Source organism: Carlito syrichta, unplaced genomic scaffold (genome assembly GCF_000164805.1).
Source record: "Carlito syrichta isolate Samal-C Ts95f unplaced genomic scaffold, Tarsius_syrichta-2.0.1 Scaffold306893, whole genome shotgun sequence".
NCBI lineage: Eukaryota > Metazoa > Chordata > Mammalia > Primates > Tarsiidae > Carlito > Carlito syrichta.
Window position 1 is genome coordinate 3,059 of NW_007250989.1, and position 27,232 is coordinate 30,290.

A 27,232-nucleotide genomic window follows, 5' to 3' on the forward strand; every position below is an offset into this window, starting at 1 on the left:
CAACTCCAAAAAAAAAAAAAAAAAAAAAAAAGCAGTATTAATGAAGTTTTAACATTGCTGGTTTCCCCACGGCTTCACCAACATTGACTTTTATCTGTTTGTGTATACGTGGCGGCTCACAGTTTGAATTTGGACTTACCCTTGATGAGGGCGAACATCTACATAGATCTTCCTTTCTGCTTCCAAGCACTTCAGTTTTGATCCACATAGAAATGAAATCTCTCCTCAAGGAGGAGTTAAACCCAAGGAGATTTTGCCATTCTTTGTCATTCAGTGTACACTCACCATTCAGCCAGGTCTAGGCAGAGGGCATACTTATTGTTTTTATTCTGTATTAACTGTACATGAGATATGAGTGAGGAAAAGGAGACCTGGTTGGTGGGGGTTGGGGGATGCCTTTACCCCCAGGGTCTGATCCTCTTGAGCAGTCTTTATAAATTTGGTTCACAGTTATTACTCTCTATTTCCACCCTTAAATACCTGTTAGAACTGATTTTTATTTTAGTATGAACCATGATGCTTCTATGTTTAGGACAGCTGGTTTATCATAATGTGTATGTGTGTGTGCACATGTGATCACTCTCTGAGACCCAAAACCCTTCTGTTTCTGTTTTATTTTAAATATTGACTCTTAATTAAACACTTTTGTGGATGACTTGTAACTCCCCCCTCCCTTTGCAGATTGATGGTTGTTTGAAAGTTTTTGTCTCTTTGCTGAAGCTACCTGTGTTGCTTCTCTTTATAGGTATTTGAAGCTGTGATTTCATGGATCAATTATGAGAAAGAAACCCGTTTAGATCACATGGCAAAGCTGATGGAACATGTCCGACTCCCTCTTTTGCCTAGGGACTACCTGGTCCAGGTGAGTGCTGTGTGAAGAACCAAGCATTTCCCTGTTGACCCAGGTCTCTAGGAATAGCAGCAGGCAACCCTGGTTGTTCAGGTTGAGAAGGTTATGGGTCTTCTGGATGACTGAGGACACCAAGCCACTGGGTTAAGTGTGAGTTGTGGTAACAAAAGTTTAAGGGCATAGGTTTGAGAACAAGACAGGTGAGTTTCAGTTCCTGCCCTATGCTTTATTAGCTCCCAGTTTTTATTTAACCTCTTCAAGCCTCAGTTCTTACTCCATAGAACAGATGTAATAGAGCCCAGCAGGGTCATGGTAGGAACTAAAGTGCTGTAAGTATGCACGTCAGATGTTTAGCATGGAGCCTGGCATAACACATGTTCAATGATAGCTGCTTTTATTGTAGAGGACCAAAGCAAGAAGGGTCATTTCCATAATGGTTCTGTGTTCCCTTTTTGTCTTAGTTTCAGGCCACTTGGAGCCCAATTCAGGACTATAACAACCAGGTTTCTGGAATACATAGTGCTTCTGCTTCCTCAAAAAAGGAAAGAAAAATTAAGAATTATGAGGTGCCCTTATGGTACCACATATTTTCTCATTTAATCCTTATAACAACCCTGTGAGGCAAAAATTACACCCCCCCCCCTTTTTTAGAGACAGTCTTGCTCTGTCACTTGGACCAGAGCACAGTGGCACAATCATGGCTCATCACAGCTTCAACCTCCCGGGCTCAGGCAATCCTTCCACTTCAGCCTCCCAAGTAGCTGGGACTACAGGAATGTGCCACCACACCTGGCTAATTTTCTGATTTTTTTTGTGGAGATGAGCTTGCTATGTTGTGCAGGCTGGTCTTGAACTGCTGGGCCTCGGCCTCTTGAAGTGCTGAGATTACAGGCATGAGCCACCATGCCCAGCCAATAACCCCCTTTTTGCAAATGTAAACCTTGAGGCTTATGGAGGTTGAGATTTGTCTGGGGTCACCAGCCTTAGCAGACAGTCAGGATTCAAATCCATGTCAGTCTGGTTGTGAAGTACATACTCCTTCAACTAAGTTAGCTGTCACTGTTGACACGCTCTGTTCTGTTTACACATTACATGACTTATTTGTGTGGTAAGTGGCGTCAGATACTTTTGCAAGCAGGCAGAGGATAGACCTTAAAATATATGAACAAAACAAAATGTAGAGACTGTAGGCCAGCCCTGAGCTGACCCCGAGGAGCCCTTGGAAGGAAGGGAAGGTGTGATGAGAGGATAAGAGAGGTTTAGCATCCCAGCTCCCTAGCCATGTGACACTGGCACATCATTAACCTTTTAAACCTCAGTTTTCTCATCTGGAAAAAATAGCACCTGCCCTTATAGGATTGTTTGGGGGGTAAAATGAGATAAGCCTTATAAAGACTATAGCAATGTTCAGTGAATGTTACTGATAATATTGTCTTTGTGATGACTGTTGCGATTGGCAGTAGTGGGCGACATAGTATTCTCATGAGCACTTTTAAACTCCTTTGCTCATGACACAGTTGATCACAGGCCTAAGAAGTCAGTGGAATCTCAGGTGCTGAAGGATACACTTGCTATCCTTTATATGATCCCTGCATGCTATCTTGGTGGTAGCACTGCCACCTGGTGGCAGCATATCCTTCTTGTAGACAAGATGCCTTGGGCAGAAGAACTGAACTTGCCTGAGCTCCCAGTGTCAGAATCACCCCTCCCACTGTCCTGTGGGGAAGCTGGCCGGAGGTAGAGGTAGGTGTGTCTGGACACCAACACAGTCCTGCTTTCATAGGGAGGGTGGGTGGGGAGGCCTGGGGACCTAGGTTCCAGAGAATGCTAAAGGGGCTTTGAGACCCTTGGTCACAAACTCTGTTGGGTATTCACAATGGAAACTTAACAAACTTAACCATTATGAAATGGTTCCTGGGTTATTATGGCAAAGCAGGTTTTAGCTCTGGAAAAGAAAGGGGTCAGAGGCAATGGCATGAGAACTGTTGTGTGGGACCCCCGCCCCCTTTTTAAAGGGCTTTGGTCAGGCCTCTCAGAGTGAACGCCTCTGGAAGAGGATGCTTCATTAACATTCCTTTGACCTTGAAGCTTCAAGCTAGTATAACCTATTGGGGGTGGCTGGCAGTGACAGAGGAGGAAAGGGAGGCAGGGAAAGCTCTAGGCAGACGCCCACCAATACTGTCTAACTTTGTGGGAGGTTGGGTTTTTTTCCCCCACTTTCTCAATAGCTAACATTTATTAGGCTTTTACTAAGCATGCAAAAATATTGTACTAAATATGGAACATGTGATGCTGTGATTAAACTATGTATTACCTAAACTTTGCTATCTTAACCATTTTAAGTATAAAATTCAGTAGCATTAACTACATTCACAGTGCTATACAAGCACTACCATATGGATTTACAAAACTTTTTCAAAACCCCAAATTAAAACTCTATATCCATGAAGCACTAACTCTCTGGGAGAGATTTTGTTTAGAGACAGGGTCTCATTGTGTCACTCAGGCTGGAGTACAGTGGCACAATGTGTCATTGCAGCCTCAACTTCTCATCTCAGCCTCGCGAGTAGCTGGGACTACAGGTGTGTGCCACCATGCTCAGCTAATGGGGTCTTGCTATATTGCCCAGGCTGGTCTTGAACTCCTGGCCTCAAGTGATTCTCCTGCTTTGGCTTCTCAAAGTGCTGAAATTACAGGTGTGAGCCATCGCCCCTGGTCTGGGAGCGTTTTTAATTAAAGCTGAATGAATTCTTTGGGGGGAAATAGATGATTATGCATTTCTTCTTCCAAGCTTTTCTAGACATTCTCACCCCCTCTTTTTGTTCTTTAACCAATCCTAAAAGTTTATGATTTATTCCATTCTGACTCAGTCTTCAATTGGGAACCTAAAAATGAAAAAAAAAAAAATCTTCCAAGCAAACATGGTGTTCCTGGGATTTTCTCTGGGGAAGAAGGTGCTCAGGAGTGGCAGAGGCTTCATCTCTCCATCCTTCTCTCCCTGCCAGCTCCAATGCTGCCCAGCAAGTGATGGCCCTGTCCGTATTTTCATTCTTAGTGACAGATGTGGACCCCTAGAGGCTCAGCCAGAGCTTGTGCATGACTGGCTTGAGGGTTGAGATAATTGAGGTGGGAGGCCCTTTTCATTCTCTGACTGGACTCGCACTCTTCAGGGTCAAAGACTCTGTCTTGTTCATCATTTTCTTCCTGGGGGCAGCATAGGTCTGCCTCACCAGGAGGCATTTAATCAGTGTTCACTGTGGAATGGAACTAATTTTTCCCAGCATGAAGTGGCCTCAGAAGACTATGCTACCCATTTCAGGCCCATGCCACATTGTGATCTGGCCTGGGGCAGTGTGCGGAGACTTGAGAGGCAGAGTGCCAGAATGGCTTCAACCTTGGTCTTGCTCATGAACAACAAACAAAACTAGTGAGATTGTAGATACATTTAGGCTTGCATTTGCTGAGCACCTACTTAGGTCCTGAGCCCTGGAATAAGAGGTGAAGTCAGAGTTCCAGCTTAGATGGGGTTCAAGGTGAGATCAATAGGTGGAATTTTGTGCAGGACATTTTTTCTTCTCTGATGTTGCTACTCTGTGAAGAACAGCCTCACTGGCTGGATTTCTGTCCTTAGACTTTCACTCTAAGATAATGGATATGGATCCTTCTCCTTGATCACCTTATTTTACTTGGTGTCTCCCCAGGTGGACTGATGGGTCCTACCTCTTCCCTCTTTCCCTTCCATCCCTTCTCTCAGATGTCTGGCCATTTGCCCTTAACGTTATAATGCCTTCAAGTCAGGAGGAATATAGGAAGAGGCTCTCCAGACAACGAATTGTCTTTTGTTTTAGATAAACTCATTTAAGCTTTGAAAACAAACCAACAAAACTAGTGACATTGTAGATACCTTTAATTTTCCCCTTCTACAGATGAGGAAACTGAGGATCAGAGATGTTAAGTAAGGGCTCTGAGATTTAAATCCTTGTGCGCGTGATGCCAGAGCTTGACCACTTACCCCACCATGCTCCTAAAATGCAGGAGGTGAGCACTAAGTCGTAACCCTGTGGATTGTTCTCTCTGGGTCTGAGATGATGGTGTGGTGTGGAAATGAGTGAGTGTTGGGTGCTGGAATGGCTCAGCCCAGGGAGAGAGCATGAGAAACGTGGCTGGGCCCTGCTCCGGGGTCACCTGTGGGTTCTCACCTCCAGACAGTTGAAGAAGAAGCTCTGATAAAGAATAACAACACCTGTAAGGACTTCCTCATTGAGGCTATGAAATACCATCTGCTCCCTCTGGACCAGAGGCTCTTGATTAAGAACCCAAGGACCAAGCCCAGGACTCCAGTCAGTCTGCCCAAGGTAAGCCCCAGCCCAGTCACTGCCACTGGGAAAGTTGGGACTGTGCCCTGGGAAAGTGGCTTCCACTCCTGCCTCCAAGTCTTTCCTCACCGGTGGCTGCCCTGCATCTTGGTTGTGTTTATGAGTTGGGGGATGGAGTCTGCTGCTTCCTCTTGAATCTACTGGTACCTCTCCCTTCTGGGGTCTACCTTTGCTAAGAGTTTCAAGGTAACCTCCAGTGTCATCAGAGAAATCCCCACACCCCCGCCCGCCTTCTCATTTCACACGATGGTTTGTGCTCTGTTTCTACTGGAAGTAGGGAAATGGCTCTGTTGGTTTCACTTAGTGACGGCCATAACAGTTCTCCTTCTAGGACATTCTTTGAATCATAACAGTTCTAATCTGGTTCTTTCCTTCAGCACAAGGAAGGACAGAAAGGACAATTAGTGCAGCCAGAGGAGAAAGGGGCCTTGAGGAGTCTGATGGGTCATGATACAGGGGAAGGAAATCGGGGGATGAGAACTGGTGAGGGAGCAGCCGGGGGAGGGGAATGATGAGTGTAGGAGGGACCCGAGAATTGAGAGTCTATGCTAGCTGCTGGTTGCTCTGGTTCCCTTCACGACCCCTCCGACCCCTCCCTATCTGCAGAATGAAGGATGCCGTGCCCAGTGGTCCCTAAAGTCCTTTCCGGCTTGGCACCAAAGTCGTCTTTCTAGGATTCTAACATACTGATATCTGGGGGAAGGTCCCAGTCAACCCAGGAAGAAGAGTGTGGGAGAGGAGTGAGTCGTGCTGGCTCATCCACCACACAGTAGGCAGCACCAGGAAAGTATTTAAGCCCTCCTGTAGTCCTCCTCCTCCTCTCTCCAGCTGGCCGCCATCCTCCTTGCCTGCTGTTTCCAGGAAGTTTTCTGTGGGTGAATAAGCATGTTGCTGTCCAAGACCAGATATTGGGGGTTCTCTGAGGTTTGCAGTACCTTCTTTCCACTCTATTTCATGACCCTAGATCATGGCGAATATAATCATGCAGTGTAACCAAGTGTCTTAAAATGTCTCAGGTAGCAATACAGGCCACTACCTTTATTGAGTCCTTATTGTATGCCAGGCACTGGGCTGAGGGTACTACGTGCCTGTCTTAGTTGATCCTTTCAACAACCCTGTAAGATACAGACAGTTATTACCCTAGTTCTATAAAGAAGGAAACTGAGGTTCAGAGAAGTTAGGTGACTTGCCAAGGTCAACACAACTTATGTGGTAGGACCAGTGTTTAAATTGAGTCTTTCTCACCCTCCAAGCCTGTTCTCTGAACTCATTACCACCCTGCACCTGGCTTCACCTTTGTAAACCTGAGAGTTTCTACTTACCTGTCCGCCTCCTATTGCCTGGTGCTGGTTAGAAGAAGCTGCAACCACAAGGCAAGGCCTTGGTCTGGCCCTCCATTTGCCTTCGCTGCATGTGGATGCCTTTTGTTTTGTTTTGTGGAAACACTGCATTGAAACTTACGCATATTTTTCAAAACGAAAATTTAACTTAGCTTTCTTTAGTTATAGAAATATGTGCTTATTGTAGATTAGTAAAAGAATACTACAATTTCAAAATAAAGTAAAAGTCACTTGAAATTTCTTCCAGGGTCAATCACTGCTACCATTCTGGTAAATTTTCTTCTAGACATTTCTCTGTGCATTTATTCACAAATAGATAAAATTGTACACTTTAAGATAAATGGGATCTTGCCATGCAGGTTGAAATATATACTCCCCCCCCGACTTAACCATATGCTACAGACTGTTTTTAATGTTATCAGTATGAGTGAAATGTGTAATTGGTACATGGTGTTTACTTGTATTTATGTACTATTACGTATTGAACAGTCCTCTGTTGATGAGCTTTGAAGTAATATCCCTTTTTTTGGTATTATAAACATGTCTGTGTTTAAAAGATGGTATTTTATAGTGTGTATTTCTTTAATCAGGAGTGAGATTAATCTTGGTTTTATATGGTTATTGTTATTTGTATTTCAATTTTGGGGAATTCTCTGTGTCCTTTTATTATTTTTCTTTTTTTATTGCATATCTTTATTAATAGGTTTAAGAACCCTTTGTACATTAAAGAGGTTAGGGCTTTTTATGTATGCATTTCAAATATCTTTTTCTTAGTTTGCAGTTTGCCTTTTAACTTATTCATAATAAATTTTTAATGCCAAAAAACAACTTTAAGTAGTCAAGTTGACGCATCTTTTGCTTTATAGCTTGAGCTTTGCATCATGTTTAGAATTTTTTCCTTCTCAAAGATTCTTTTAAAAATGCCTCCATGTTTTCTTCAAGCACTTTGATCATTTCTGTTTTATATTTGGGTCTTTGAGGCACTTAGAATTAATTTTGTTGTAGACAGTGAGGGGAAGGATTCAGCTTTATTTGTATTGGCAGAATGAGCCAGTTGTCCCAAAGTTACTTTATTCATTAACTTCTCTCTCCTCCTACTGATTTGAATACCACATTTATTAATATCTAAATTTCCGCACGCCTTGTGTCTTGAGAGTGTTGATCTAAGGTGCACTGTTGTCTTATGTGGAGGAACCTTTTTACTTTCCTGGGCTTCATCTGGTCTTATGTTTTCATGACTCTTCTCTTTGGGAACCATGGTTCTCATCCAGGATGGTGTTATGTTAATGACATCTTTGCCTGGAGCTAAGGACATGGTTCTTTGTTTGGAGACCGTACCCAGTGAGCTCTCCTTTTCTGGACTCCACATCTAGTTCTTACCACATATGTCCACAAAAAGACGTTTAAGAAATCAAAGACTCGTTTTTGTCTGAGCCTAGACTAAGTGTGCCAGGAGCCACTCCATCCTTCCCCACGTCAGGCAGTAAGTCTGTAGTCAAAAAAGCATTCACCCCTTGTTTCAGGAAGCCAAAGTTGTCCCCCTTTCACCTCTACTCCTTAGGAACCAGGTATTTTTAGAATAAAAGTATTTAGATTCCTGGGTACCTAGCCTTCTGCAGGCAACTAGAACCATGACTCCTTTTGAATCTGTTAGAGAAATAAGAAAAAAAAAAAAAGCATCTTTGCTCTATGCCTCCTGTCTTTAGTCCTTAAGTGATTTAAGGTTATATTGTCCAATCTGCTTCTTAAGCTGTACTGCTGTCACCATTGTTTGAACACTTAAATTAATGAGGGATTCTTACTGAGGGCTTGAGGAATGGGGTGTGCTGAGGGAAAAGATTATTTTGAGGATGATCAGATTGTCCACTGTCTCATTACATCGTCATAGTCATAGGTAGGTACTATTCACATTCCTACTACTGAGGTTACTCAGAGGTTCTGTAACCTGACTAGTTAAGTGCTAGCTGGTAAGTACAGTGCTGGGGTTTGGTCTGTTCCACTCCAAAGTCTGTGCTTTTTTTTTTTTTTAATGTACCAAACTGCCTCCCAAGAAACAACTTTTAGGTTTCGGTAGCAGATTAAAAGATTATTTTCATTTAGATTGAGATTAATTGAGGTATAATAATTTACCCAGAGTAAAATTTGCAACTTTTTAGGGATACAATTTGATGAGTTTGTACAAATGCATAGTCATGTAACCACCATCCCGATCAAAATATAGAATATTTTAATCACAGCAAGAAGTTCCCATATGCTGCTTTGTAGTCAGTCCTCTTCTACCCCTAGCCCCTGACAAGGACTGATCTGGTTTCTGTTCCTACAGTTTTGCCTTTTTCAGAATGTCATGTCAATGGAATTGTGCTGTGTGCAGCCCTTTGAGCTTGGCTTCTTTTTCTTACCATAATGTATTTGAGATTTATCTACATCATTGCATGTATTAGGAGCTCATTCCTTTGTATTGTTGAGTAATATTCCATTGTATGGATGTACCATAATTTATTTATCCATTCTTCAGTTGGTGTACATACGAGTGTCTAGTTTTTGGCTATTACAAATAAAGCTACTATGATTTCGCTTACAGATCTTTGTGTGGACATAAGTTTTAATTTCTCTTGGGTACATACCTAGGAGTAGAATTGCTGGGTTGTATGGTAAGTATATGTTTAATTTTATAAGAAATTGCTAAACTGTTTTTCAAAATGGCTGTACCACCAGAAATGTATGAGAGTTCTGGTTATTCTGCATTTTCTGTTTTTAAAAAATTTAGCCATTCTAGTAGGTATGTGATGGTATCTCACTGTGATTTTAATATGCATTTCTCTAATGATGCTGAGCATTTTTTCATGTGCTCACTTGCTATCTGTATTTCTTCTTTGGTGAAGTGTCTGTTCACATATTTTGCCCACTTGAAAAATTTGGTTATTATTTTACTAGAATTGTAAGAGTTCTTTATATAGTCTATATAAAAGTCTTTAACCAGATATGTATTTTGCAGATACTTTTTCTCAATCTATGCCTTGGTATTTTCTTTTTCTTAGCAGTATCATTGGAAAAGCAGAAGTTTTTTTTTTTTTTTTGTGAGTTGGGATCTCACTCTGTTGCCTAGGCTGGAGTGCAGTGGCACAATCAGGGCTCACTGCAGCCTCAACCTCCTGGGCTCAGACTATCCTTCTGCCTTGGCCTCTCAAGTAGCTGGGACTATAGGCGCATGCCACCATGCCTGACTAATTTTTTTACTTTTTGTAGAGACAAGGTCTCACTATGTTGCCTAGGCTAGTTTTGAGCTCCTGGATCCAAGTAACCCTCCTGCCTCAGCTTTCTAAAGTGTTGGCAATATAGGCATGAGCTGCTGTGCTTGGCCCAGAAGTTTTTCTTTTAACTAATTAATTTTTAATTGACAAGTAAAAATTGTATATATCATGTACAGCATGATGTTTTGAAATATGGAATGGCTAAATTGAGATAATTAACATATACATTATCTCACACGCTGACTATTTTTTGTATGTGTGATGAGAACACTTAAAATCTACTCTCCTGGCAATTTTCAAGAATGCAATACATTGTTATTAACTATAGTCATCATGTTGTATACTAGATTTCTTGAATATATTCCTTCTATCTAACTAAAATTTTGTTTCCTTTGGTCAACATCTTCCCAGGCCCCTCCCCCTATCCCCTGGAAACCACTATTCAATTCTCTGCTTATAGAGTTTAACTTTTTAAGATTCCATATGAAAATGAGATCATGTGATCTTTGTCCTTGTGTGCCTGGCTTATTTCACTTGACATAATGTCCTCTAGGCTCATTTATGTTGTCACAGATGACAGGATTTCCTTTTTTTTTTTTAAGGCTGAATGGTATTCCATTGTGTCTCTATACCACATTTTCTTTATGTATTTATTTACCTGTTGATGGACAGGTAGGTTGATTCTGTGTCTTGGCTATTGTGAATCATGCTGCAACGAATGTGGGAGTCCAGATATCTCTTCGACATACTAATTTCATTTCCTTTGGCTATATGTCCAGTAGTGGGATTTCTGGATCATATGGCAGTTCTGTTTTTAATTTTGAGGAAGTTTCATACTGTTTTCCATAATGGCTGTACTTAGAAGAGCAAAAATTTTTAGTTTTTCAAATTTTTTCTGTTAAGGTTTGTTTTGTATTCTACCTTAAAAAAAAAAATCTGCCTAATCTAAAGTCAAAAAGATTTTCTCTAAAACTTTCTTCTAGAAATTTTAAAGTTTTAGGTTTTACATTTAAAGTTTTAGGTCTATGATCAATTTTGAGAAGATATTTTTAAAAATATGGTGTTTGAGGTGAGTGTCTATGATTCATTTATTTTACATATGAATATTCTGTTGTTACATACCATTTATTGGAAAGATTCTCCCTTTGCTGTTGAATTACCATGCTACTTTTGTAAATAATTGCTTATGTATATGTTGGTCCATTTCTGGATTTTCTTCTGTTCCCTTTATCTATTTGTCTAACTTTACATCAATACCATGTTGCCTTGATTACTAGCTTTATAGTAAGTCTTGAAATTAGTTCGTGTGAATCCTCCAGTTTTATTTTTTAAAGTTGTTTTTACTATTCTGGGTCCTTTGCATTTCCATATAAATTTTAGAATCAGCTTGTCTATTTCTACAAAACAAAACAAAACAAAACGCTACGGGAATTTTTATTGGAATTGTGCTGAATCTCTAGATCAGTTAGGGAGAATTGACATCTTAACAATACTACATTTTCTGATCTATGAACACAGTATACATCTCCACTTATTCAGGTCTTTTTAAATTTGTCTCATCAATGTTTTGTAATTTTTAGTATATAGATCTTGCACTTATTTTGTTAGATTTATCCTTAGATATTTTATAGTTTTTGACACTATTGTAAATGTTTTATTTTCAAGTTTGAATTTTTAATAGGTTATTGCTGATGTCCAGACATATGATTGATGAGGAAAGTTATTAAATGGAGAAGGAGGTCAGGTTGGCGATGGCTTTATTGCATTCAGAAAAACAAGGACAATATTTTCATGAGATGGCTGGGTGACCCAGGCCAACATTTCAGGCAGGTCTTTAAGGTTCTCTATTCTAGAGTGTTAGCTACTCTACCAAACTGTGGGCTCCCGTGAAGCAGGTTACTCATCTGTGTACTTGGCACACAGCCTAAATGAAATATATTTTGAAAGAAGAAATAACCTCATGGAGTTGTAGTACTGGCCATTTATATCACCCCTCGTTTTTTTCTCCCAATGCTTGTCAACATTTGTACATGTATTTTCGCTTGGATTTGGTAAGGATTTATGTCTTACTTTATATCCTCCTTTAATCATTGATGTAGGTTAACCCTAGAATGTTCGATTCAGCCCACAAGCTCAATATTGAATACATCCAGTTGTCATTCCTGGGGAGTTAAAAGAGTGTGAGGCACTTAGATTAAAAACAAAAACCCAGCAATAATCAATAAACTATTATAGATGCATTAATTCATTGATTTATTAATTCACTTATCTAATATACTTCTATGGAGAAGTCACTACTTGCCAGGCACTGGGGGTAGATACTGGAGTCACAAAGGCTCATCTGAGTTAGTTCCTTCCCCAAGGGACACATGTAAAAGGACAATTACAATGGAGTAAATGCCACCATGGGGGTATGGGCAAGCACAAAGAGGAGTACGGGGTTGGGGAAAGCTTTCTGCAGGAGTCGAGACCCAAGGTCTTGAGTCTTCAAGGTCAAGTGTAATTTGTCTGTGAGAGTGAATATCCAGAAACTGGTTCAGATGACCACAGGAGAGAGCTGGCTCACATCCTCTGAAGACCACCTAGAGTAATTTGTACTTTGCATCTTCTTCCCTGGGTCATTGTCATTGTCCTTATCACCAATGGTATTGATGATGATGATGATTAAAGTGCTATTAAGTACCAATTACTGAGTAGCTTCTTTGTGTTTTAGGCTAAGTACTTAATGTCAAGTATCTTATTTTGTTTTTCTCACAACTCTGGAAGCTCTAATATTGGAGAAAAGTGAGATTCAGTGAGGTTGAGTCACTTGCCCAGAATTTTACAGCTTAAGTGGCAGCAGGAGGACTTGAATCCAGCTCTGGCAGATTCTGAGCCCAGGCTTTTAATCACAACACAATACAAATCTCCACGATGGTGATAACAGCAGATCTCAATTACTGAGCACTTATCATGTGCCAACCACTGGGCTGAGTGACTTATGTCAGTTATGCCATAGGATTTTCATTGTTGTAATTATCCCCATTTTGCAGACTAGGACATTGAGTATTGGGTATGTCACCCTCATTGTGTATTGGTTATCTATTTCTGCATTACAGATTACCCTAACTTGGTTTAACACAGCAAACATTTATTATCTCGCAGTTTGTGTGGGCAGAGATCCTGGAGTGGCTTAGCTGGGTCCTTCTGGCTCAAATCTCTCATAAAGGCAAGCTGTTGGTTGGGGCTGCAGTCACTTCAAGACTTGTTTTGGAAGGATCTGATTTTAAGCTCACTCACAAGGTTGCTAGTGGGGCTGTATTTTTGCCACGTGAACCTCTCTTTAAGCTACTTGAGTGTCCTCATGACACGGTAGCTGGCTTATTCCCAGAGAGACATTTTAGAGCCAGAAAATGAGAATGCACACCTAACACAGAAGCTGTACTCCTTTTATAACCTAATGTCAACAGCGATGTCCCATCACTTCTGCTGTATTTTATTTGCTAGATGCAAGTTACTAAGTCTAGCTCACATTCAAGGGGAGGGGAATTAAGTTCCATGCTTGAGTGTAGGAGTATCAGAGAATTTGTGACCTATCTTTAAAGCACAGCCAGTAAATGGCTGAGCTGAGATTTAAGCCCAGGAGACTGGGCCCAGACCCTGTACGCTGAACTGTTTTATTATATTGCCTCCAAATGCCATGAAAGCATTTGTAGCTGGGTGTTGTGTGGAAAGAAACCTGATATCTGCCCTTTGGGAACTTTTAATTTTAAGAAGTCTCTTAGAGAAAATAGGGTAGAAATATATCAATAACTGCGTAAGTGGAGGAAGAAGAGACATTTGAGATAATTGGACTAGTTGGAGGAACAGCCATAGGAATTCCAGGGCAGGATGGTTTAGACTTTCATGAATTCAGTCTAGTTAGTCTTTATGACAGAGCAAACTTTGAGAAATAGCATAGTGGAAAGAGATTTATTTGCACTATTCTCAGCAATTCTCAGCAGTAACTCTGTTTGCCAGCCAAGTCCCTTCCCTGAAAGGAATAGACTGTGATGAGATAGCGGCAGAGGCTAATAAGGGTGTGTTTTCCTGAGCCGTATGTGCACAGATCATACTGACACATCCAAGCTGGAACAGCTAATAGCATCATGTTGACTCCCACGCATTCACCACCCAGCACTTCCCTGAGGCTGGGTTGCCATGGACAACCTGAGGCTGTCTCCCAGTCACTTAAAACCCTCCTACATTACCCTGTTCCACAGATGGCAGCAGAGAAATGAGGTTCCAGGAAGATGCAAATGAACCCTCTGGAAATGTACTGAACCTGGCACTTTTCACTGTCATTCCAGTTCAGTTGGCATCTCTATTCAGCTCTTTGAAAATGACACTGAAATGCCATTTGAGCTGAAAGTGAGTGGTTTGCTCCTAAGCTGGGTTGTCCTGTTTCAGCAAAAGCTGTTGGCAGAGTGGGAAGGATGTCTTCTCACCTGGACCAGGCCCCAGGGTAGGCAATGCCCCAATTCCCTCTTGGTCCATACTCAGGAACACACCCTGGGGTCCTGAAAAAGCCCATTATCACCCTTTGAATTAGTGGTACTCACCCTCCGGTGAATAGGTTTGTAAGTGTCCTTTTCTACCTTTTATCAGATGTCTGTTTTTAGTCACTGCTTTAAACAGTAATAATGATGCTGATGTTAGTCTAATAACAGAAGCTAACATTTCGTGTTTATTATTTACCAAGCACTGTGCTAAGTGCTTTATATAATTTAAACTTCCCAGCACCATATGAGAAACGTCCTATTATCCTGATATTACAAGCGATGAAAATGAGGCTTGGCGAGATTGTGTCTGGCTAATGGTCATACAGCTATTTAGTGACTGGGCCCATATTTGGGTCCAGATGTGTCAGATTCCAAAGCCCATTTTTCCCCCCCACTTCTCCCCTCTGCCCTCACGTTACCTGGTTCTCAGACCCCCATGGTCTCTGAATGCTGGCTGTCAGTACCTGCCTAGAACACCTGTTGCTCAGGAACCTGCTTGGACAAGTCTTCTGGCTCGACTTCGACATGCTTCTTCGGATGAATTTTTGGTGTTAGCCCTGCGGCCCCACGCACCAGGGTAAGAGAGACTCACTTCCTGCCCTGGCCCGAGGGACCGACTGGCTGGGCCTGCCTTCTGCCCAGCTCACCGGTCACAGAAGAGAGTTTGGACACACACTCTACTCTTGCCCGATGAAAACTATGTGCAGAGCCCAGGTTGTTCCTGAGTGGAAATTCAAATGACTTATGTGGTCCTGAGGCCAAGGTTAGGGTCTTGATCTACATACTGAAAATCTCTGTGCTGTTCACTTACTGTCCCTTTCTCTGAGTAGTCTCTGGCGCCTAGTGGCTCTCGGACGCAGGGTGGTTGTCATTTCAGTGAGGAGGACCGGCATCCTTTCAAGCCCACAGTCGTACTGTAGAATGAGAATCATCTATGTGAAAGAGAGAACATTATATGTTCATGTAAACATTTGTTATGCTGAAGGTAAAATTTTCTTCCTAAGGAATTGTCTGGTATTTTCACGCACTCTCTAATCTCCCTAAAGTAAAGGGCCATTTGACTTTCCAAAATGAGAATCCTCAAGAGATATCTAGTAACCATCCATGCCACAATAGAGTTCTGCTCACCCATATCCTGTGAACCAGAATTCTCCAAAAACTTTGGCAACCTTCAGCACATTGCCAGTTGAGACTTGAGATCAGAACCCTGAGGTACCCTGCAAAACTTCTAACATGCTGCAATTCTTGAGGGAGATTACATTATGTTCAGTATAGTATAATTCTTAGCCTACAATCAATTCTTTATTGTGAAACACCCACACATACTGCAATTCATGAGAATGACTCAATTATGTTCAGTGTAGCATAATTGTTAGCTTTGAACGAGTTCTTTAGTTTATTGTGATTCCCATACAAGTAATAGTTCTTGCCCAGGATTACCTTGAAGGATAAATGTTAAAAATAGTAATCATTAAATAAGCTGATTTGATTCAGTAATTTCTATGAAAGGTATCACAAATCTTTAGTAAATGGAGGTTTAGGAGAGTTGGGGAAAGAAGGAAATATGCTTGTTGAATTCTCTGGGTCACAGTGTTTCTGGAATGTAAAATGTGGGCTTGCAGGAGAGACTGGTTCAGATCTCTTATTTTTCTAACATCTTGTATTCTTAAGTAGCTAGAAGTTTGTAATTTGAGAGAAGTAATACATGTAGACTTTGGGAAATACTCATATTTGCCTAATTGGTTGCTAAGATCAGGTATCTATGGAAACAACCATCCATTAGTATTCAAGATAGGAAATTTATTCTTTTCACTCTGCATGATCAACACAATTGTGGGTATAGAGCTCCTTGTATGATGACTTCTTGCAAGACCTGACATACATATTGGATTTCTTTTGACCATACTGGCTGTACTAATTTACATTCCCACCAATGGTATATAATTGTTCCCTTTTCTCCATAACCTTGTCAGCATTTTTTTTTTTTGGTCTTTTTTATAATAGCCATCCTAACCGGGGTGAGGTGATATCTCAAAGTCATTTTGACTTTCATTTCCCTGATGATTAGTGATGTTGAACATTTTTTCATATACCTATTGATCATTTGTATGTCTTTTTTGGAGAAATGTTTATTCAGGTCTTTTGCCCATTTTAAAATCAGAGTTGTTTGAGTGCCTTATGTATTCTGGATGCCCTTGAGTTGTTTGAATTCTTTATATATTCTGGATGCAGAGTTTGCAAATATTTTTCTTTCATTCTGCAGGCTATTTCTTTGATCTGTTGATTGTTACCTTTGCTGTGTAGAAGTTTTTTAGTTTGATGTGATCCTATTTGTCTATTTTTGCTTTTGTTGCCTATTGTTTTGAAGTCTTTTATCCAAAAAATTCTTGCTTAGACAAATGTTCTAAAGTGTTTCCTCTATGTTTTCTTTTAGTAGTTTCATAGTTTTAGGTCTTATATGTAAGTCTTTAATCTATTTTGAGTTGATTTTTGTCTAGATAGAAAGATAGGAATCTAGTTTCATTCTTCTGCATATGAATATCCAGTTTTCCCAGCACCATTTACTGAAGAGACTAGACCAGCATGAATTTTGGGTGACTTTTTAAAAAATCAGTTGTTTGTAAATGCATGGATTTATTTCTGGGCTCTTGATTCCATTGGTCTATGTGTCTATTTTCATGCAAGTATCATGTTGTTTTAGTTATTAGTGCTTTGTAATATATTTTGAAGTCAGATAATGTGATGCTTATAGCTTTATTCTTCCTTCAAGATTGCTTTGGCTATTTAGGGTCTTTGTGGTTCTATATGAATTTTAGGATTTTTTTTCTATTTTTTTTGAAGACTATCACTAGCCTTTTGATAGGATTACATGGAAGCTGTAGATTGTTTATGGACATCTGAGCAATATTCTTTTAGTTCATGAACACTGGATAGCTTCCCATTTCAGTTGATTTATTAATGTGTTATAATTTTCTTTCTTTCTTTCTTGTTTTTTTTGAGTTGGAGTCTCACTCTGTCGCCCAGACTGGAGTGTAGTGGTACACTCCTGGCCACCACAGCCTTGACCTGCTGGGCTCCGGCAATCCTTCCACCTCAGCTTTCCAAGTAGGTGGAACTACAGGTGCGCGTTACCATGCCCGGCTAATTTTTTGATTTATTGTAGAGATGAGGTCTTGCCAAGTGGCCCAGGTGGGTCTCGAACCTGTGGGCTCAGGCAATCCACTCACCTGGGCCTCCCAAAGTGTGGGATTAACGGCTGAGCCACGGAGCCCAGCGTGTTATAATTTTCATTGTAGAGTTATTTTACCTTCTTGGTTAAATTATTCCAAGGTATTATATATTTTGTAGCTATTGTAAATGGAGTTCTTCTTGATTTCATTTTCAGATAGTTTGCTATTAGTGTATAGAAATACCACTGATTTTTATGTTGATTTTGAATCCTGAAACTTTACTGAATTTGAATAGTTTTTTGGTGGATATGTATTCATGTCACCTGTGAACAGGGACAATTTAGTTTTTCTTTCTTATTTGAATGTCTTTTCTTTCTTTCCTTTTTTTTAGGTTGGAAAATATAGTTTATTTAGAAGGTAAATTAGAGAGAGAGGAGATTTATCTCCTCAAGGTAGGGGAGGGGGGCCAAAGCTAGGAAACATGGTGGCCATAGCTCAAAGTGCCACATGGACACACCAGAGTTTAACAAAGCAATGACCTCTTTTGTTTTTTTTAATTGCTCTGACTAGGACTTCCAGTGTTATGTTGGATAGAAGTAGTGAAAGTAGTCTTGTTCCAAGTCTTAGGGGAAAAGCTTTCGATGTTCCCCTGTTCAGATTGATATTAGCTATGGGTTTGTCATACATGGGCTTTATTGTGTTGAGGTATGTTCCTTTTATACCTAACTTGTAGAGAGTTTTTATCATGAAGGGATGCTGAATTTTATCAATTACATTTTTTGCTCCTATTGAAATGATCATGTGATTTTTGTCCTTGATTTTGTTAATGTGATATGTCATGTTTACTGATTTGCTTATGCTGAGCCATCCTTGCATCCCTGAAATGAATCCTACTTGATCATGGTGACTGATCTTTTGAATGTGCTGTTGAATTTGATTTACTAGTATTTTGTTGAGGATTTTTTGTGTCTATGCTTATCAGGAATATTGGCCTGTAGTTTTCTTTTTTGTTGTTGTTGTGTCCTTGTCTGGTTTTGGTATCAGGGCCTCAGTGATGATGAATTTGGAAGAATTTCTTCCCCTTCAATAGCTTGAGAATTGGTGTTAATTCTTCTTTAAATATTTGTTAGAATTTAGCAGTGAAGCCATCATGTCCTGGGCTTTTTTGGGATACTTTTTATTACTGATTCAGTTTCATTACTCATTACTGCTCTGTTCAAGTTTTCTATTTCTTCACGATTCAATCTTAGTTGGCTTTATGTATCTAGGAAAAACTAAAAACAGAACTACTATATGACCCAGAAATCCCATTACTGGGTATGTATTCAGAGGAAATGAAATCAGTATGTTGAAGAGATATATGGCCTCTCATGTTTGTTGCAGGACTATTCATAATAGCCAATATATGGTATCAACTTAAGTGTCCATCAATGGGTAAATTGTTAAAAAATGTGTCTATATACAGTGAAATATTATTCAGCTATAAAACAGAGTGAAATCCTGTCATTTCCAACAATATAGATGAATCTGTAGGACATTATGTTAAGTGAAATAAGTCAGACACAGAAGAACAAAAACCATATAATCCCACTAATGGAATTTATTTATTTATTTTTTTTGAGTTGGAGTCTCACTCCATTGTCCAGGCTGGAGTGCAGTGGGATACTTATGGCCACCCCAGCATCAACCTGCTGGGCTCTGGCAATCCTCCTGCCTCAGCTTTCCAAGTAGCCAGAACTACAGGCGTGCGCTACTGCACATGGCTAATTCACTCATGGAATTTAAAAAGCTGATCTCAGAAGTCAAGATCAGAGGCTGGTGAAGGTTGAGGGGAGGGGTATGGAGAGAGGTTTGTCAATGGGTAGTATGTTACAGGTAGGAGGAATGAGCTCTGGAGTTTATTGCACAGCAGGGTGAGTATAGTTAACAATAATGTATTGTATATTTCAAAATACCTAGAAGGGAAGATTTTGAATTTTCTTACCACAAAGAGATGATAAATGTTTGAGATGTGGGTATGCCAACTACCCTGATTTGATCATTACACAATGTATACCTGGAATTTATTGATAAAAAATTGTGTATTTAGTCTTATGTGTTTTAAATTTCAATCACCTTCAAAGTAGTCTCCATTTGATGTAATGCACCTATTGAGATGCTTTTTTCCACTGCTCAAAATAGTTTTTGGACTCGTCCATTTTGATGCCTTTTAGTGCTTCTGTCGTTTTTTGTTTTACCTCTTCCACATCAGTAAAATGTTTCCCTTTGAGGACTTTTTTCATCTGTGGAAACAAAGTCGCTTGGGGTGAGATCAGGCGAATAGGGAGGGTGGGGCACGGGGCCCATGCTGCTTTTGTTCAAAAACCACTGAAGCACTTGGTGCAATGTGGGCAGGTGCATTGTCATGGTGAAAGAGTTAGTCACCTGTTTGCTACACCTTGGAATATTTCCTCCACAAATCATGACATAACCGTCTCAAAACTTTCAGTTAAAAACTTTGGTTGACCATTTGAGCCGGAGGAACAAATTCTGAGTGTGCTACAAGGGACCCTCCCTCCAAAAAATAATTCCATTTTTTTGGGGGGGTCCCCCCATATACATGTATTGAAACATCACACTGTATCCCATAAATATGTATGACGATTAGTGTCAAATAAAAATAAAACAGAAAATTGGTTTTCTTTCATCTGTGAGAGAAGCAGAACGTGTACCTGCTCTCCTTGCTGCCTTGAGCTCTCTCTGAAACATGGCCCTATCTCACAAAACTTCATAATTCCTCTTCTCAGATAGTTGCACAAGTCTTGGATGTTAAAAGCCATCTCTTCGTCGGTCACGGTGGCTCAAGTCTATAATCCCAGCACTTTGGGAGGCCAAGGCGAAAGGATTGCCTGAGACCAGGGGTTCAAGATCAGCCTGGGCAACTTGGTAAGGCCTCGTCTCTACAATAAATAATAATAAAAAAATTAGCCGGGTGTGGTGGCACGTGCCTGTAGTTCCAGCTACTTGGAAGACTGAGGTGGAAGGATTACCTGAGACCAGCAGGTTGAGGCGGTGGTAGCATGACTCCAACTAAAAAAAAAAAAAAAAAAAAAGTCATCTCTTACTAGTGGCCTTATGAGCTCAAAGGCAAGCTTATTTTGAAAGCTTTGTCTTGTATTGTTTTTGTTTTTCTGCTCAGGTTTAAATATCAATTTTTTTGGCATTTCTATAATATTGTTTTTGTGTCACTATGAAAATTCTCAGAAACAAGTGGTAGATTTTTCTCCAATACAAATATACCATCCCTGGTGGAAGACAGTTTCTGGGGCATGGTGAGGTTTTATGAAAGCTTTGCCTTTTTTTAATCTACAGAGGAAGCCTGATACCTTATGCAAAGAACAAGTCAAGATATGGGAAAAACTCTTACTTTCTCTCTCTCTCTTTTTTTTTTTGAGTTGGAGTCTCACTCTGTCACCCGGAGTGGAGTGCAGTGGCCGCTCCCAGCCACCGCAGCCTCGACCTGCTGGGGTCCGGTGATCCTTCCACCTCAGCCTTCCAAGTGGCTGGAACTACAGGTGTGCGCTACCATGCCCGGCTAATTTTTATTTTATTTATTGTGGAGATGAGGTCTCACCAAGTTGCCCAGGCGGGTTTCGAGCTCGCGGGCTCAGGCAATCCACTCATCTCAGCCTCCCAAGGCGCAGGATTACAGGCTGAGCCACCGAGCCCGGCTACTTTCTCTTTTTATTTTGCTTGTTTTCCTCAGTGACCCCAGAACTGTAATCTGGCATTCCAACCTGTATTAACCAAAGAAAATGATGTTCCAGTTTTGTATTCTTAAAAAATTTAACTGTGTGTTTTTGTTGTTAACTCCTTGCATGTGTTATCCAGTTTTAATTTTTTAATTTTTATTCCAAGTAAATATTTGAGCCTATTTTAACCTGGCAACATAAGGAGTTGCCATGGTGACTGAGGCAGATAAATGTTCTGCCCTGGCAGGGTTCACTGTCTAGAGGATGACAGGCCAGTCACTAGACAGTTACAGCACCGAGTGGAACACACAGAGCAGGTGAGATCTCAGAGGGACATGTAGCTCTGACTTGGAGGACACGGAAGTTCATTTGGAGGAAGTGACATGTACACTGATACCTGAAAGATAAGCAGGTGTTAAAGCAGAGGGATCAGAAAGGGGGAAGAATGTTTCAGAAGCATTAAGCATAAAGCAGAGGGAACAGAAAGGGGGAAGAAAGTGAGGGAGCAACGTGTGTGAGGGTGTAGGGTGCCTGAAATCTCAGCAGAAAGAAAACTAAAAACTGGTTTTATTCTCACTTGACCCCAGAAACCCGATTTCAAAGAAAATCCTTTCCATATTTTGCTGTCATTTCTGGTTTTGAGCTTAATCAACTCAAAATCAGAAGGGCAATGCAAGTTCTAGGCATGCTTAGGAACATAGAGCAAGTCGTCCTGCCCTGGAGGAGTAAGTGGGGCATTGTCTGAAGTTTGCCACCATGTGTTCATTAACATCTTCTGGTTGGGCTTGGTGCCTCAGCCCATAATCCCAGCACTTTAGGAGGCCGAGGTAAGTGGATTGCCTGAGCCCACGGGTTTGAGACCAGCCTGGGTAACTTGCTGAGACCTCATCTCTACAATAAATAAAAAGATGAGCTGGGTGTGGTAGCGCATGCCTGTAGTTCCAGCTACTTGGAAGGCTGAGACAGAAGGGTCACTGGAGCCCAGCAGATTGAGGCTAGGGTGGTGTGAGCATGCCATTGAACTCCCACTTGGGTGATGGAGTGAGACTCCAACTCAAAAAAAAAAAAAAACCTCCCTTGAACTGTTCGTGGATGCCTATCTAGGCAAAGAAGTACACATGGAAAGTCATGTAGAATGCAACTTTTCTCTGAAAAAGGCTGCTCTTGACACAAAGCCGTGGACCCTCTGAGCTGAGGCATGTAGGAAAGTCAAGTACAGAAGGTTCATTTCCAGAAGCAGCGGCAGCTCACCCCTGTACTGTGTGTCCTGGGTTACTTTGGAATACTGTAGAAGACAGAATAGATTTCTGAGTTTTTGAACATTGGTCACAACTCTGTGGAATAACTCTGATAACCATGGGCAGTGGATTAGCCTGAATCTGAACTCTTAGGGCATGAAGCAATGGTTGTCACCTCTGGTTTTGTCTCCTGTGGTGGAGAGTGTTCACTTGAGGCCTGAGCTCCTGAGAGCTCACACAGGTTTTGATGATCACTCCTCTCCTCAAAAATACATTGTGTGGAAGTAAAAAGCACTGCAAGGATTCATAATGGCAGAAATTGTTAATGGCATATCATCAGAAAAACCCCATAGGCCGTGGGTTAAAAAAGTGATTCTCAAAGTACAAATTCTAGAACAGCCCAGCAGGAGCAACAGCACCCGAGAGCTTGTTAGGAAGGCAAATTCATGGCCCCACTCCAGACCCACTGAATCAGAAACTCTGGGGAAAGGGTCTGGCAATCTGAGTTTTTTACAAGCTCTCCAGGCGATTCTGCTGCACACTGAAGTTTGAGAACTGCTGGGTAAATAAGCCAGGCTGCAGGTCATGTGACTTACACTGGCTGGCTTTGACGTCTACCCCTTTCTCTCCACTCAAAAAAGTATGTTGGATGCCATGGAGTGAGACTGATGTCATTGTGGGGATAGCTGTGAATTTGCACAAGTTTAATAAAATATACATATACATATATAGGCAACTTTGATACTTTAATTTTTATTTATTAATAATGTGTGTCAAAAGTCACAACAATAGGGATACCACAATTAAGCACTGCAGTTCTATTAACCTAGCCAAGGCAGTAGCTTTCATTTTTTGAACCCTGTGCTGCAATAAATAATATGTTTAAGTTGCTACCCAGAAGACACATATAGGTGCATAAAACCACCCATATGAAATAACACCCCTACTATGATATTTTTTGTGCTTTACTATTAAAAGTTTGCTGGTTGCCTCGCCCTGTGTCAGGTAGACTTGGGTTTCAGTCTCTGTTCACACTCTTGGCTGTGTGACCTTGGGCCATTTATATAAGCTCTCTGAACTTAATTTCCTCACCTGTCAATGTGGATAATAATCTCTACCTCGCAGTCATGGTGACAAGCAAATGACAACACATTTCACATGGTGCCTGGCTTTGGTAGCTACTACCTTACTTGTGGAAATGGCACTGTTTTTCAGAACGTCAGCGATTTAATAAGTTTTGTGGTAACCATTGCAAAGCAGTGTTTCACATTTTTGTTTTTTCTGTACTGCAGTGAATAAATGCCCCTTGAAGTCTAGACATTCAGGAGTGTTTGGGGGTAATAATTTTATCTTAAAAATAGATTCAAATTCTGCACTCTTTCCCCAAACATATTCCAGTATGTTTTGATGTAATCTTTAGCACCCTCTCTTTCAATCCCGAGGATAGTGAGATGGCAGAAGACGTCCCAAGCAGCTTCACATAACCCACAACACAGCCCTGAGCAGGGCATTTGGGAAACATAGATCTTATGATTGTGTCTCTGTGGAAAGATGCTTGTGAGACTTTTCTTGATGATGCATATCTGTGGGTGATGAGGGGCAGTATTTCTATATGTGTAGCTCCGGAAACTGGCATCTCAGATCACTCACAGATCCTGAAAGTGCCGGGGATTGGTCACTCGCTAATCTGAATGTTGGGGAGACCCAGCTAACGTCCACTTGTCTTTCTGGAGGTCATGATTGTGGTTGGCGGCCAGGCGCCCAAGGCCATCCGCAGCGTGGAGTGCTATGATTTTGAGGAGGACCGCTGGGACCAGATTGCTGAACTTCCTTCTCGGAGATGTAGAGCAGGTGAGCAGCATCGCCCCCCAGTTCTGCAGGCTGTCCTTCCCTGGCTGGTTTCTGCTCAGTGCTAGAGTCACGAGCTGTTCCTTGTTTCCTCCAACATCTGTGCCTTCAGGCTCCCATTCCCTCCCCATCGGTATGGTTTTTGGCTACCTCTTCTGGGGCCAGTTCTCTTGTGCTTGGGGAGTGCAATCTAATTCCAGTGTTTACTTAAATCAGACAACATTCAAAAAGCAAATAGGAAAGAAATCCAGTGCCATAATGACTTCCAAATATCTAAAGCTGGAGATTACCTCCTGTGGTGAGCTTTCATGTACCTTCCTCACCACCCCTCCATCACCGTCAACACGAGCAGTCAGCTGCCTGCCCTGACCTTGATGCGCTGATGCCTTGGTTTCCTGTGCCTCAGGTGTGGTGTTCATGGCTGGCCACGTGTATGCCGTCGGAGGGTTTAACGGCTCACTGAGGGTGCGGACAGTGGACGTGTATGACGGTGTGAAGGACCAGTGGACGTCCATAGCCAGCATGCAGGAGCGCCGGAGCACGCTGGGCGCGGCGGTGCTCAATGACTTGCTCTACGCAGTGGGAGGCTTTGATGGCAGTACTGGTAGGTCCAGGACGTGTTCCCCATCCCTCCCAGGCTGTGACACACCCTCCGTGCTGTGACACACCCTTTGTTCATTCAGTTCTTCGGTCAGTCTTCTGTCCATGTGTAGCTACTACTTGCCCCAGGAACATGTTCATCCTTCTTCCTCATCCAACTTTGGGAGCTTCTTACACAAAGAATATGTAACCCCCCAAGTACTGTGATTTCAAGGGCTCTAGAAAGGATCCCACACTCAGAAGAGTCCCTTTCCTATTTTCCAGTGCTTGAGATCCTGTTAACTCAGAAGATGAGACTTAAAGAGAGCACATACTTAGCTGGGGAGACCACAGGACTCTAGTCTGACCCTCTACCAAATAGACAAAGGAACTGAGGTTCAGCAGTTGGAGGGAGACCGGGCTCAGGCCATGCAGCAGGACAGGGTGCCCGTTTTTTCCCTTGTTCTTTCTACCACCCCACTGAAGCTTTGCAAGGCTTTGTACATTACTCATGAGCCTTGCTCCTGGATGTTATCTAACTTCAGAATTCCAATCTGAAACCATGACGAACATGAACTTGGAGAGATCATCTCATCTCTACTCATGTTGCCAGGTAGACATCTCTGCAGGCGGTAACTCTGTTAAACCAAAATGCTATCCTTTGGCCTTGGGGAAGGTGAAAAACAGTATTTTTTTCCTTAGCCCTTCTGGAGGCTGCCTGTAGTGAGTGGGACCTGGGGATAAGGAGAACCAAAGGGTAATGATGCATCGTTTCTTTGGGGATTTGCTTTTGGCTAAAAGTAGAAAATCTGACTAAACTGTGGCTTTAAAAATGTGAGATTTTGTTTTACTCATGGAACAAAGGTGGCCAGAGGTCAGCTGCTCCTGATTTGATCCAGTTGCTCAAGGATCATTGGGCCAAGTTCTTTAAGATGCATTGGCTTTTTCTTCATAATCACAAGATGGCTATTATAGCTCCAGCCAACACATCTGTGTTGCAGGGAGCAAAAAGCAGAAAGTGATGGCACCTGTATCAGAAAAGCAAAGGCGATTTCAGAAATCACCATCAGACATCTGCTTAGGTCTTATTGATTTGGCTAACCCTGGCTGTGAGGAAGTCTTGGAAGGCAAGTGTTCAGCTTTCTAGCACCTAAGGTAGAGGAATCTAAGGGAGAAGGCAACCTCAAGTGTCTACTTGGAATCACACTATTCCATTCTGTTTAGTACTTTGCATTTGCCATGCAGTTCAGGTATACCCCTGTCCTCTCACAACCCACCCCTGAGTCAAGTCTTAGTGGTCTCCTCAGGTAGACACTGCAGGTGTGTTTCAGGAAGTTGCCACAGGCTGCACATGAGCCACAGATAGCATTGAACCATGCAGCCAGGTTTCCAGCCCCCGTGTGTGGACTCTTCCCCCATCCTCATGGTTCCACCCACAGTAGGATGAGGCGTGGTACCATGGAAGTCTCACTAGTCTCTTGTCTCCCAGGCCTAGCATCGGTGGAAGCCTACAGCTACAAGACCAACGAGTGGTTCTTTGTGGCCCCGATGAACACACGGCGGAGCAGTGTGGGTGTGGGCGTTGTGGAAGGTAAGGAGGCAGCAGTGGATGGCACCAGGCCTGTCCCAGTCCACAGCCTTGTCCTGGATCCAGCATCATGCCTGGCACTTCCTCTACCTTGGTCCCTTCTTCAGATCACTACTCTCAGTTAGGTGCTCTTGTCCTGATTTAACAGATGAGGAAAGTTGAGATTCGGAGGGGTAAAGCTCCTGGCCCAAGTCTGCTGAGCGTTGGAGCTGGGTTTGGGGGAGTGAGAGGAGCCTGTGGAGGAGATGCCGGCCTGTCACTCTAGCCACTTATCAGGAGCTCTGCTAGAGGCTGGGGAGGGGGAGAGAGTGGGGACTTCAGAGTTAATCTAGGACCCAGGAGGATAATGTGGTGGGGGTGACAGTTAATTGTGTCCAATTAATTTTGTTAATGTTGAACATGAACCAAGCCGGGAGGGAGGTGAGCAGTTCTTTCCAGGTCTGATGACTTTCTGTGCAGAGCAGGTTGGCGGTGGAGCCCAGCTCTAGTCAGGAAAGGTGTGCAGAGTAAAGCAGGAGGCAGTGGTAAGGTCTGGGGCTCTGCAGACAGGGTACAGTTGTGTGTAAAGAACTTTCATAGCCAGTCTCTGGTTTTGTTTATAAAACCCTTCTGGAGGAGATAGGCAGAACTCAGATTTTCTCCATTTTCCAGGTGGGGAAACTGGGTCCCAGAGTGGTTAAGTGATGTGCCCTACATTACAATGGTAGTAAATAGCACAACCAGTTCCTGAATCCAGGTCTT

The 27,232-nt window shown here is 41.9% G+C and overlaps 1 protein-coding gene across 1 annotated transcript in view; it reads left to right on the forward strand.

The window, feature by feature from the left end:
- Positions 1-749: 749 nt before the first annotated feature.
- The window catches only part of LOC103265870 (kelch-like protein 3), a 40,181-nt gene continuing 13,698 nt past the window's right edge, over positions 750-27,232 (forward strand). Inside the window, exons 1-4 of the mRNA XM_008063520.1 lie at positions 750-862; positions 5,056-5,205; positions 24,210-24,327; positions 24,731-24,928. Coding sequence (XP_008061711.1) covers positions 803-862; positions 5,056-5,205; positions 24,210-24,327; positions 24,731-24,928 — 526 coding nt within the window. The 5' untranslated portion in view covers positions 750-802. The remainder of the gene's footprint in view (positions 863-5,055; positions 5,206-24,209; positions 24,328-24,730; positions 24,929-27,232) is intronic.